Below are 12,116 nucleotides of genomic sequence, written 5' to 3'. Positions count from 1 at the left end.
CACATTCAGGCTCTGGGGAAGGAGGGTGCTGAGGGTGAGGAACACAGGGCCAGGACAGCCTGTCCTAACCTAGTGTCCCTGCTCCAAGACAAGGGATCCGGCTTATCACGTGCTCATGTGACTCATTAGTTAAATGTGTAAAGCATTTGGAAAGTGCAAAGCCAATTACAAGTGCTAAGTTATTTCATCTCTGCTGTAAAGGAAGCAATGTGAGGCCTTAGGAAAAATTCTCATGCAAATATTTTGGGGGAGGCGTATGCTGTGGAATGTAGTTCAATGAATAGACTCCATTGAAAGGCTATATCCTATTGCTTCTCGGCCTTTTGGCTAAGATCAAGTGAAAAGCTATATCCCCAAAAGACAGGGCACTGATCAAAGAATCTGCCTAAATCCTCACTAAACAAACAGGAAGGTAAGCAGGCGGGTGTGAGACAAGTGGACAGGAAGAATCACTGAGGCCTTGCGTGAGATCTTCGACGGATCTCACATTAGACAGCAAGCTCTGGCTTTGCAGCTGTGTGTGTCAGTGGAACTTTCAGGGCCTCAGACTCATTAGAAGCCCCGAGAAAGCCTGCGTCCAAAAGGATTCCTAATGCTGAATCCTTTCCTCATGTGAACAGTCACTATTTACAGTGCAGAAATACTCGGTAAGGCCAATTGCTTGGGCATGGGATTTTCACAAGCCAAGGACTTCGTGGACAGTGAGAACACCACCTGTATTGCGTTCTCTTCTCAGAGTTCATGCAGCAGGGCTGGTCAACTCATTTTCCTGTTCTCTGAACTCATGTTGACTTAAGCTCTGCAAAACCAGGCTCGTTTCTTTTGCAAAGGAAGCATCTGGTTCCAAGTCGTAAAAGAGAAACCCAGAACCTATTGCTGCCTGTTTGGTAAGCACCTGGGAGGGCACCCGGGGGGCACAGTTTCACAGAGCTCCCCTGCAATCACAAAGGCACATATCCTCCAACTTGTTTTTTTCAGAGTCCATGTTTAACCAGTACACAGTGACCCAGCCCCACGGGAGCTGATCTGCACAAAACGCCAGGACTTCTGCCCAAATCCTGGACCTCAGAGGCTGAAAAGAAATGCCCTCTGCACAGTCACACACACAGCATACACGTCTCCTAAACACACAGGGAGTGTGCAGAGGAAAGGCAGAGTAAGAAGCCAAGATTTCAGAGACAAGACGGTCAAGTGCAACTACTGGAGCTGAAAAGTGCATGAAACCTATCAGGGAATGGGAAAAAAGAATATGGCAGATCCTGTTAACTTCCTGTTCACTAGCTACTGCCCCTTCTTCCTTGGGACAATTTTGCTTAGAGAGGCACATGTGACCGGTCCTGGGTGATGGCTCATGATTTGAGCCAATCGGTCCTTGGGTGATGGCTCATGATTTGAGCCAATCAAGATAATCTTCTGCTGATTTTCTCAACATTCTTTGCAGCTAGAGATTAAAATGTGACCCAGGTCTAGCCAATGAGACCTACATAGAAATTTGCTAGCAGGGCACAGAGGAGGAATAGCAGGGCCTTTTCCCTGATATTAGAGGGAAAGTAAGGTATGATGTGACTATGTTATTTGGAGCTGCAGTCAGAGGCTCTAAGCACGAGGCTGAAAAGGCAGCCTACCGAGGAAGGCAGAGCAGAATGTTGGAAGGGCATGGGTTCCTGCTGGTCTCATGCAGCACTGAAACAATGCCAACCACCACTCACTCACGGATTTCTTGTTACATGAGAAAAATAATCCTGACAGGCTTAAACCACACTTAATTGTTTCTTTTCTTTTTTTTTTTTTTTCCTATTAGGTAGGTACTACTATTGCCTTCATTTCACAGATGAGAAAGCTGAATTTTACAGGGTAAGACACCCAAGACCACTCAGATAAATGGCACAGCCGGGATGTGGGAACAGGTCTGTCCTACTCCTCAAATTACGACTTTTCCTCCTGTTCCCCCAGAAAAACCTGCTGAGTACCCAGTACATTTCCCTCAGTATCCTCGAATGTCACTGATCAGAAGCATTGTCATCAGACCCATCTAAAAGCTAGAAATGTTGATGGCATTTCTGCACTTGGCACTACGGTTTTCTAAATTCCCTGCAAGCCTATCATCAACTTCTGATCTAGCTCCTGTCAGTTCTCTCCACCAACTCACAGCTCCTTTTTCCAACCCTTTCCCCTACATTTTCTGGCCTCCCTTTCCCACAATTCCAAGTGCCAAGTTAATGGACAGCAGATTTTTAGTCTTTTCCCTTCTTCCCCCATGAAATTTCCTGGGAAATCTCTTTTTTACTTTCCCCTTCTCTATTGCCACTGTTCTCATTTTAATGCTAAAAAACAAAGGAATGAAGAAGGGAAAAATATTCACTGAGCACCTATCGTGTTCCAGATACTGTGGTAGAGACCTTAATGATTACAATCATCATCAATTTGTTTCGACTAAGAAGATTCCCCCAAATCTTTGTGGAGCAAAGTAAAACCCAGACAAACAAAAAGGCTAAATCGAAATCAAAACATATACTTAAAGGTGACAGGAAGAACAGGAACTGAGAGAAAAGGTGACCACTATCTAGAATGAATGGCTCGAACTTTGTCCAGAAGTGGTTTGTGGCCCAGCATGTCTACAACACGCTGCCAAATTAAAACTTGAAAGACAAAGACTCTGTTTACTGAAAAATTTATTTTAAGAGTGTCTCATAGCCTGTCAGTGAGTCAGCCGCCAAGTGTATGTGAAGAGAATGTGTCAAGAACTTACAGGTTGGTGTGGGAGCTGGGGAAGCTGGGACGATTCCCTCCTGCCCACAGTAGTACGGAGGGAGGGGAAGCAGATTGCATGAGTAACTCATCTCTGCGAGGTGTTGCTTACTATTCAACACCTGCTACTGGAGCTGAGAACATACGAGAAAAAAGTGACCAGGCACCACCTCAATTTGGGTACCTCCTTTGCCTTTCGATTCTGGGGGGTGCATTTACTTTCTGCCAGTCCTTACCGCTCTCAGAGACATTGTCTCCTCTTGGGAAGGTCCTTCTGGCGCACAACTTAGTGTAAGGGGAGAAATGGCTCACTTAGGCAGCTGCCTATGCAAGGGAAGGATAGCCATGCTCAATTTAAACAGGCTTTTCGGGCACCTTTCGGGCTGATGCTCAATGAACAACCTACAGAATTAGGATCTTGCAGGGTGTAGGCGGAGGCTTCCTAATTTGCTGGATGGCTGCTTTTGGTAAGTAGGTTCTGACCGCAGAGCAGCCTGTGCTGAATGGCTCACATACAGGTCCTTCCTTGATAGGACATCTGGAATCAGAAGTGGGTTTGTGTCCTGGCTCTACTGACCTCTGGATATGTGGTTCTGGGAAAGTCACTTCCCTTCTTTAAACCTCAGTTTTAAAATCTATATAGTGGAGATAAAAATAATAATAGCTCTGCCTACTTCAAAGGATAACTCTTTTTTAAAAAAAATTTTAATTAACTTATTTATTATACTTGAAGTTCTGGGGTACATGTATAGATTGTGCAGGTTTGTTACATAGGTATACACGTGCCATGGTGGTGGTTTGCTGCATCCATCATCCTGTCATCTACATTTGGTATTTCTTCTAATGCTATCCCTCCCCAATCCCCCCACCCCCTGCTATCCATCCCCTAGCCCTCCACCCTCCAGGCACCGGTGTGTGATGTTCCCCCTCCCCCACCGTGTCCACATGTTCTCATTGTTCAACACCCACTTATGAGTGAGAACATGTGGTGTTTGGTTTTCTGCTCTTGTGTAAGTTTGCTGAGAATGATGGTTTCTAGTTTCATCCATGTCCCTGCAAAGGACATGAACTCATCCAAAGGATAACTCTATGATCAAATGAGAAAATACTTCGTCATCCAGAAAGTAAGAGTTTAGTTATCAACCAAACAATGAAAGCTACCACTTGTCAGGTGTTCATTAGGTGTTAAACACTTTTTCTACACTGACAGAATTTAAGACTCATAACTATAGGAGGTGTGTGTGTGTGCGTGTGTGTGTATAGACACACTTATTTTATATCTCACTATTTTCACTATTTTACAGTTAAAAGCCTAGGCTAGATAAACTGAATTACTATGAAAAAAAGAAACCAACAACAAAAATGAAACACACAGAATGCTTCTAAAGGATGGAATACGGCTTCAACTAAAATCTGAAAATAAAGGAGTTATCTTAGCTGCTCTGCTGTATGGTCTCTGGACAGAGGCTAGCTGTTCTCACAGATGCAGACTAGTATCATTAGTAACGGTCTTCTTCCCAGGCAGGATGAGAGAATGAATTCAGTCTTGGTTTTACAGAGATATGAACTAACAGGAAACCAGGGCAGATCTTCAGAAGAACCAAGTTCAGCACAGTCCCACTGGAGCCAGGGAGCACTGGGACTGACTTCAAGGCCTCTGATTCCGACATAGGAGTATGAGTCAATCTTAGACACTTTTACAGAGAAAATGTTCAGGAACCTTTTACTACAAACAACTGGGGATGCAGATAATATCTGGGAAAAGCGGAAGTTTTGGAGACTGACTAGTTCAAATCTCAGCTACCTCAATTACCATGGGACAAATTTTACTCTTCTGAAACTTTGGTTTCCTCATCTGTAAAATAAGGATGTAGCACCAAACTTAGAGGACTCTTGAGTATTGCAGTGAGTATAGGCACAGAACCTAGCATGCATGGGTACTGCAGAATACTTATTTGGCCAATCAGACTTTTAACTTGGCTCAAAATCAGGAGAACATGGAATTTTATCTGCCATTCCTCTCCAATCTTGGGAGTTTTCAGCTATGTTGGCTTGAAACCGAAATGCTCAAATTCACTTCTAACTAGAAGATGAGGTAGGGTTGGGGGGTGGGACATATATATATTTATATAATAAATATTAATTTATATTATATATTATATAAATATATATGTTATATATGATAAAATATATCCTAATATATAAATATATATTATAGTGAAATATATATTTATAACATATAAATATATAATATATATCATATGCATTATAATGAAATATATTGTATATTATATATAAGGTATATAAACATAAATTTTAAATATAAAATTAATATATAAATATATAAAAAATATAAATACATAAAAAATATATTTACATTTATATAACATATAATATATAATGATACGTTATATATTATATATTTATATTTATTTTATATATGTGTGTGTGTGTGTATATATATATATATATATATATATATATATATATATTTTTTTTTTTTTTTCCCTCTAAGGAAATCTGAGTTTCTTGCCTTTGTAACTCTCCAGCTGCTCCTTGAACTTCTATGTGGTACCTAACCTTCTACACCCAGGCAGCTCGTTAGGGTGGGCAGGAGGCAGGAAATGGCTCCAGCTAACTGAAATGCAATCTCAAGTGCGCTTCTGTGGGCAGGTGAGGATATACCATCAGGAGGCGCTGTTTCTAGGAAATAAGGGGTGAAGGCGTTATTGGCTGAGCCTTGTGTAGCAGTAAAGGATTCTAATTTTATCTGTTCCAGAGAAGATAGAACTGAACATGTCTCTCTTATTGGGATGGGCTAAAACACAATCTACCATCTGATTGGCAAAAATTAAAGCAAAGAAAAAACAAGTATAGTGTACAAGAACCACATCGTCAGGCCCAAGCTAGATAAGGACAAGGAACGAAAAACTATCCAGCCTCTTCTGCCACTTCTACTCTTTGGAAAGTTCTTATACCCAACTCTGTGGTCTTAAAGCCGCTTAGACAAATCCTTACAGTACTGGTATCACACCTCGTTTTTGATGTTGATGTTGTCATTTCTATTATTTCTTCACATTTGTTTCCTCTGCTAGACTTTAAACAACTTGAGGAGAGTTTTTATTCCCTGTACTTCGTAGGTGTTGAGGCTATATCAAGCAATGGAGTAAACATTAAATGACTGAAGAAAGGAACTTACGAAGAGTTCTGCAGATGGCCTAAGCTTTGGTTTCTCAGGTGGAGTTTCAGGAATATGACACACACAATGGAAACAGCTCAAAATGCTCTCCATGATCTCTACCTTACCCATTCCAGGTGCACCCCCACCATAGGCAGACAATGGGTGTCATGCCCATAATTTGGCTACGCAGGGAACTCTCCAGATCAGCTAGCTTCCAGCACAGTGAAGTGTGTGGCTGGTGCATACATTTGTAAATTTCATGAGGCAAAGGCAATCACACTGCTTGCAAGTCAGGCAGCTAAATGATTTATTAAGCAAAGGTTATAGCACCTGTGCCTTTTTATCAACAAATCAGGCCCATGCCATGCCAAGCGATTCTTCTAATAGACCAAATGGTAATTTGGTTTTAGATGGCATTTCAGATACCACAATTCTGTTGATGCAGAACAGTGATAGATTTGGGTAGTAAGGAGGAAATGCCTGTTTTTAATATTGTTTGCACTCATTTTTCATTTTAAAGAATTAGTCCTCATTGGAGTTCTGCAGGTTAAGCATTCTATTTAAACCTTTTGATTAAACTGGAACCTGAATCAAAATGAGTTCTTTGCTCAGTTCTCCTGTGTGGAAATTGGTATTTCTATTTATTACTTGATGATGAAATATTAACTTTTTTTCTTTAAATAAATGCCTCTCTTAATGGTTCTCATTTTCAGGGATCAGATTAAGTTATGGGATGCAAGTGAAATGGCCATTGGCTTTCTGCTATTTCAAGCAATGGCATGTTCTCTATTATTACATTCTATCATTCAGTGGGCGTGCAGGGCACATGAACAGTGTCTAAAGTGAAGTAAATACTGTATACCCTGGAGACCTTTCTATATGTTAGTATCAGCTGTCATGGGACAATGTTGAAAAATAAGATTCAAGGTGGGACAAGTGGCCACAGTTTCTAGGAATCAATGGGTGTTCTAAAGGCTATAGGGAGGTGGCCACCTCGCATCCCAATGATCAGGGACAACATGGAGGAGGAGGAAAAAAATGAGAGGCAAATGATGGTAGCAGAGGTAGCAGGCAAGTGAGGTGGAAGGAGGGGACAGATAACTCGGCAGGAATGTTCGCTGAAAGCCAGGGCGAGATATACAATGCAACTGGAAGGCAGTTTGAAAGAAAACTAGCTCAAGGCAAGGCTAAAGAGAAGGCAATTCTGTTTCAGTCAACGGAGGAATTCTCTGGAGAAACAAAATAGACTGGAAGGAAAAGAGGAGGAAAAATGGCTTTCAATTATCCCTGTTATCTTTCTCTACTAATCATTACAGATGATGAATAGGTGCAATAAAAGCCAATATTCAATTTTTCCAATTTACATGGAAAGAAGGCCATAATATATTGTTAAGGGGAAGAACCAGCAGGCTACCAAACAGTGTATATAACATGATCTCCCTTTTTGCAATAGATTTGTATGCATAGAAACATTCTGAATGGATTTATACAGAAATGTTAACAGTAGGACTACAAGTGATTTTTATTATTTTTCTCCTCTGTATTTTCCACAATTAACATGTATTATGAATGTAATAAGAAAAAGTCGTTATTTCGTAAAGTTCCTTCTGAATCATTTAGACTCAACCACTGTATGCAGAGTACCCACTATGAACTGGGCACAATAATTAGTGCTTTTCTGAGCAGTCAGCACATGATTACGCTGATGAACACAGTCCACTTGTCCTGTGCTGTTTTACAGAATTTTTGACTCCTAAGAGGTGAATAGGACTTTAGAGCATATTTAATGATCACGCTTTAAAAATTGTGGTGAAATATACATGAATAACATTTACCATCTTAGCCATTTTTGAGTGTCCAGTTGTGTGGGATTCATTATGTTCACACTGTTGTGCGATCATCACCATCATCCATCTCCAGAACTCTTTCCATCTTTTAAAGCGGAAACTCTGCACCCCTTTAACACTAACTCCCCATTCTGCCTGCCCCCCAGCCCCTGGCAGCCACTGATCTACTTTCCATGTCTATGAATTTGACTGCTCTAGGTACCTCACATCCATAGAATCATACAGTATTTATTTTGCTGTGACTGGCTTATTTCACTTAGCATGTTTTCAAGATTCATCCATGTTGTGGCATATGCCAGCATTTCCTTCCTTTTAAAGGATGAGGAGTATTCCATTCTACATATAGAACACATTTCGTTTATTCATTCATCTGTCAATGGAAACGTGGGTTGCTTCCAGCTTTTGGCTATTGTGGAGAATGCTGCTACAACTATGAGTGAACAGAGGTCTCTCTGAAACTTTGCTTTCCATTTTTGGGGGTATACACTAACGATTAGATATTAATACAGTCTCAGGAATAAAAGCAGGGAATCTGCCAGTAGTATTCCTGAGAAGTGAGTATCAGTCTCTGTTGGAATATCTCCTGGGAAAATAACTCACCAGATAACGAGCAGTGACATAATACATTAGTTAGAGACCACAGGTCTTGGAGTCAGGCAGAACTGGGTGCAAATTCTTGTTCCACTCCCGACTATGGCATAGTCTTCGGAAAATCAACAATCTCCTTAGTCTCAGCTTCCACATCTATAAAGTAGAGATCTATCCTACTGGATGACTATAAAGATAAGCTGCATCACATACTTGATGGACTTAATACAAAGAAAATGCCCAGTAGAGACAATACATGACCAAATAACTCTTTTTCTTAAAAAAGGTCTGATGATAGTCTGAAAGCTGCCTAGTTACAACGTCTGCATTGGTTCAATTTCCACCCACTTGGGAAAACAGAGAATCCATCAATTCCATCTTCTACAGGATGATGCTTCGGGCATTTTAAGAAATTTCCACTGGAAACTTTAGGAGCAGAAAGGCCATTTTATTTTGCATTTGTTTATAGATTTATGTACAAGATACTGATTCTACATTTAGAAAGCTTAAGTATCTGTTTGGGTGACTCTACAATTCTTATTTCTCCAGAGGTAGAAAGCCAAATTTTGTTTTCCCAGATAACTTTTCCTGTCATTTAATTAATATAAATGTCATGTCTCATAACAAGGATATCAATATAGAAAAACACAAGTTTGCCTAGGAAGTCTGTAGACCATGTTCTAATTATGTTTTGAAAAATTCTTCTCAAAAATTCCCCTTTGAACTAATGCCCTCTTGAAAAGGAACTTATTTTTTAAGGTATATTATTATTTTTATTACCTATATCTATATACATCTAACATGTTAAGTGATTCCAGAAAATAGTTTCCCATTTAAGGAAAGAGTTAATATATATACCTTAAAAATACAATATTTAGAGCACATAATTTTTACCTCAAAATATCTTTTTTTGGGGGGGAGGGTGGAAATGACAACTCCATTAGCATAGTTTCTCATTAGACAACTGGGAATGGCTTTCTTCAAGCCAAATGTGGCAGGTGTCACTATGGTAAGAAACATTTAAGCTGTTGATGCTAAATATTTAGCAGAAACCAAAACAAAAAAACAAAACAAAAAAAAAACCCAAATTCAGTTCCAGATGCCAATATTGGGCCTACATGACATCATTCATCCAGATGCGTGGAAAATCTGGATTTTTAAGAATTGAATTTGAATTTTTGTGGTCAGTAGTATGAAGACTCAGACTCTGGGTTAAGTAAGGCATTTGTGAAGCAAAGCCACAGTGGAATAGAATACATTTTGATTATAAAGAAATAAATTGAATGGAACACAGCGTACAATTGCAGGGCTGTGAATCACAGCTTATATAAAAAATACTATGTAAAATACAAACAGGACATTTCAAAGCTGCCTTTTTAAAGCTCTTAATGAACCAGCTTGAGGACATTTGTGCTTTTGGAAAAACAATTATCCAATATAGAGCCACCATTTCCAATTCTCCCCCTCTCATTGAACTTGGACACTAAATGCCAAATGTACAAAATTAAATTATGTTTTTGTGTTTTAATGCTTTACAGTAATTATACAACTTCAGATTCACTTGAACATTTGAAGGTATGGGAAAATAAGCAAATAACTGACAGAATTTTATAGGAGGTGCTGAATAGCACACTTTAATCCCAGATGCCACATGCAGGTCAGTTTAAGAAGCAGCAGCAGAGGTGGGAAATTCAAGAGTTAACCAACCTTCCCCCTCCCCTTTTGGCTCCCCCTCTCCTCCCAGCTGCCTTCTCTGCTGATGCTGTACTTTCTGTGACCCTGCTTCAGTGTGAGGAAGGCTTTAGATACAATGCAGTTTAACCTGTGCTGTCGACATAGCAATAAACCAAAGCCATTTATAGAGGGAGCAAATGGACCCAGGAAGGCAAATCTATCCCACTCATAAGCACCTGGCCACATTACAAACAGACATGGATAGTTATAAATTAGGCATCTGGAGATTCCACACCCAGGCATGTGCACAAAATTGCTCCAAGAATGTTTTCAAACACCATGCTAAGAACCTTACAGAGAAAATACTTTCCTTATGTTAATTACGATAAAATATGGTCATGTTCTAATTCGGAAATCAGAGAGTAGGTGATTTCAAAATGTGACTCTAACTCTATTTCACAAACCTCTAAATACATCTACCTATACTAACTTCGAACTTAAAAACTCAATGTTGCTCAATGTACAGCAGCCATTCTAAAACTTTTCCAAAAGATTTCTTCTCCTAGACCTAGGCTAGCACAAAACACAACTGACTATGGGCAGACAAGCTCCAGATGTCCAGGCATTCCTCTTCTCTCATCACCTGCTTCAGATATGACTCACACATACCCCTTGCCACCCACCATACTTTGCTTCCCAGTGGCCAGCAGTAACTACTAACAAACATCTCTTATTTCTGGACCAACACCAGCAACTTAATAGGGCTCATACACCCTTTCCCCCTTCTTTCATTTAGAAAGCTTGCCAGATTCCTGGGGACCTTCTAATAAATACAGAGGAGTGGCTGCTCCCTCTACACCCAGCATGCACTCTGATGTCACTGGCAACCAGACATTACTTTCAAGTCCTGTAGGCGCCTGCTTCAGTCTGCTTGCATTTAGAGGGCCATGAATTCCTCAAAGAGGGAACACACACAAGCTAACACAGGAAAACCTTTTTTTGCTATAGCTAAAACAGTTCTGACCTGGAAGTCCTCTTCTTCTACCCACTCAATACAAGAAGCAAAAATTGTAGGCAAAGTTTTCTGTGATTTCTGAGAACACATGGAAATGTGGCTGGTGGGATCAGGAGGAGAGGGAGGACTGGACAGGGTCTGGGAAATGCGGCCTTTTGTGCCAAAAGACAAGTTAAAATGCACCTGATGAATAATACAAGCTGCACCACATACAGAAAAGATGAGAGCGGCCCACCTGTGTCTGTTGAGGGATATTTACAAAGCTTGGATCCCGTGGTCCAACACTGACGAATCGGTTTGCGGGGGAGGTGCTGGGTGTCGAGTAGGCTGTGAAGGGAAGGGACACATGCGTTCAGGAAGCGGCACGAGATTGCACACACAAACAACACCAAAACACACAGTCTCCGAGCCGACGCAGCTGATTAACAAGGAAATGTGCAAACACTGTAGCTAGCAAAGGGGTCTGGCTAGCAAGGGTGTTTTAGACAGTCAAAAAAGGGGGAAGGGGGATTTGGCTTCCAAAGACCGTTGGGATAAAATGATGTTGAATTCTCAGACGAGCTATTTTCTCCTTCTACCATACAAATTAGAACATGCAGGGCATTTGCAAAGTATACTTTCTGAGTTAAACGTGAGCTCTGGGGTCAGAAAGAGATATCCTAGTCTTTAGAGCAGAGGGAGAAAGAAATTAGGTAGGAAGAGGAGGAAAGCAGTTCATTTTACAAGCTTGCTTTTCACACCGTTACACTCCTAAAAAATCATGAAACGGTCCTGTGCCTCTGCAGCTAGAGATTGAAGAGGAATCTTTATAGAAGAAACTAATGGGTTCTCCAGGAAGGAGGTAGAAAACCATTCAGAATAAGCTGTCTTTACAGGCCCAGTATTGTCTAGATTCTTTATGATGCACAATATATGCTTTTAATATTAACATTTATAGTCTTCCCATCCTAGAACCTTTCTGTTTGGGCATAAACAATCAAGACCCTTTGTCAACTAAGGTATCACACTGGAACCTCAGATACCACACTTCAGTTCACTATCCTTTCTCAGTACATGGAAATTT

At 40.5% G+C, this 12,116-nt stretch overlaps 1 protein-coding gene across 4 annotated transcripts in view; it reads right to left on the bottom strand.

Annotated features, from left to right (window-relative positions):
- Positions 1-12,116, bottom strand: part of NFIA (nuclear factor I A) — a 388,188-nt gene that overhangs the window by 19,860 nt on the left and 356,212 nt on the right. For 2 of the 4 annotated variants that reach the window (XM_074380912.1, XM_039473582.2), the window contains exon 10: positions 11,289-11,380. The exons of the other annotated variants lie outside the window; for them this stretch is intronic. In XM_074380912.1, coding sequence (XP_074237013.1) covers positions 11,289-11,380 — 92 coding nt within the window. The remainder of the gene's footprint in view (positions 1-11,288; positions 11,381-12,116) is intronic. 4 annotated transcript variants of the gene reach the window in all.

This window comes from Saimiri boliviensis, chromosome 11 (assembly GCF_048565385.1).
Source record: "Saimiri boliviensis isolate mSaiBol1 chromosome 11, mSaiBol1.pri, whole genome shotgun sequence".
Taxonomy (NCBI): Eukaryota; Metazoa; Chordata; class Mammalia; order Primates; family Cebidae; genus Saimiri; species Saimiri boliviensis.
The sequence above is the reverse complement of the archived record's forward strand: the minus strand, read 5'-3'. Positions and strand labels throughout refer to the sequence as shown.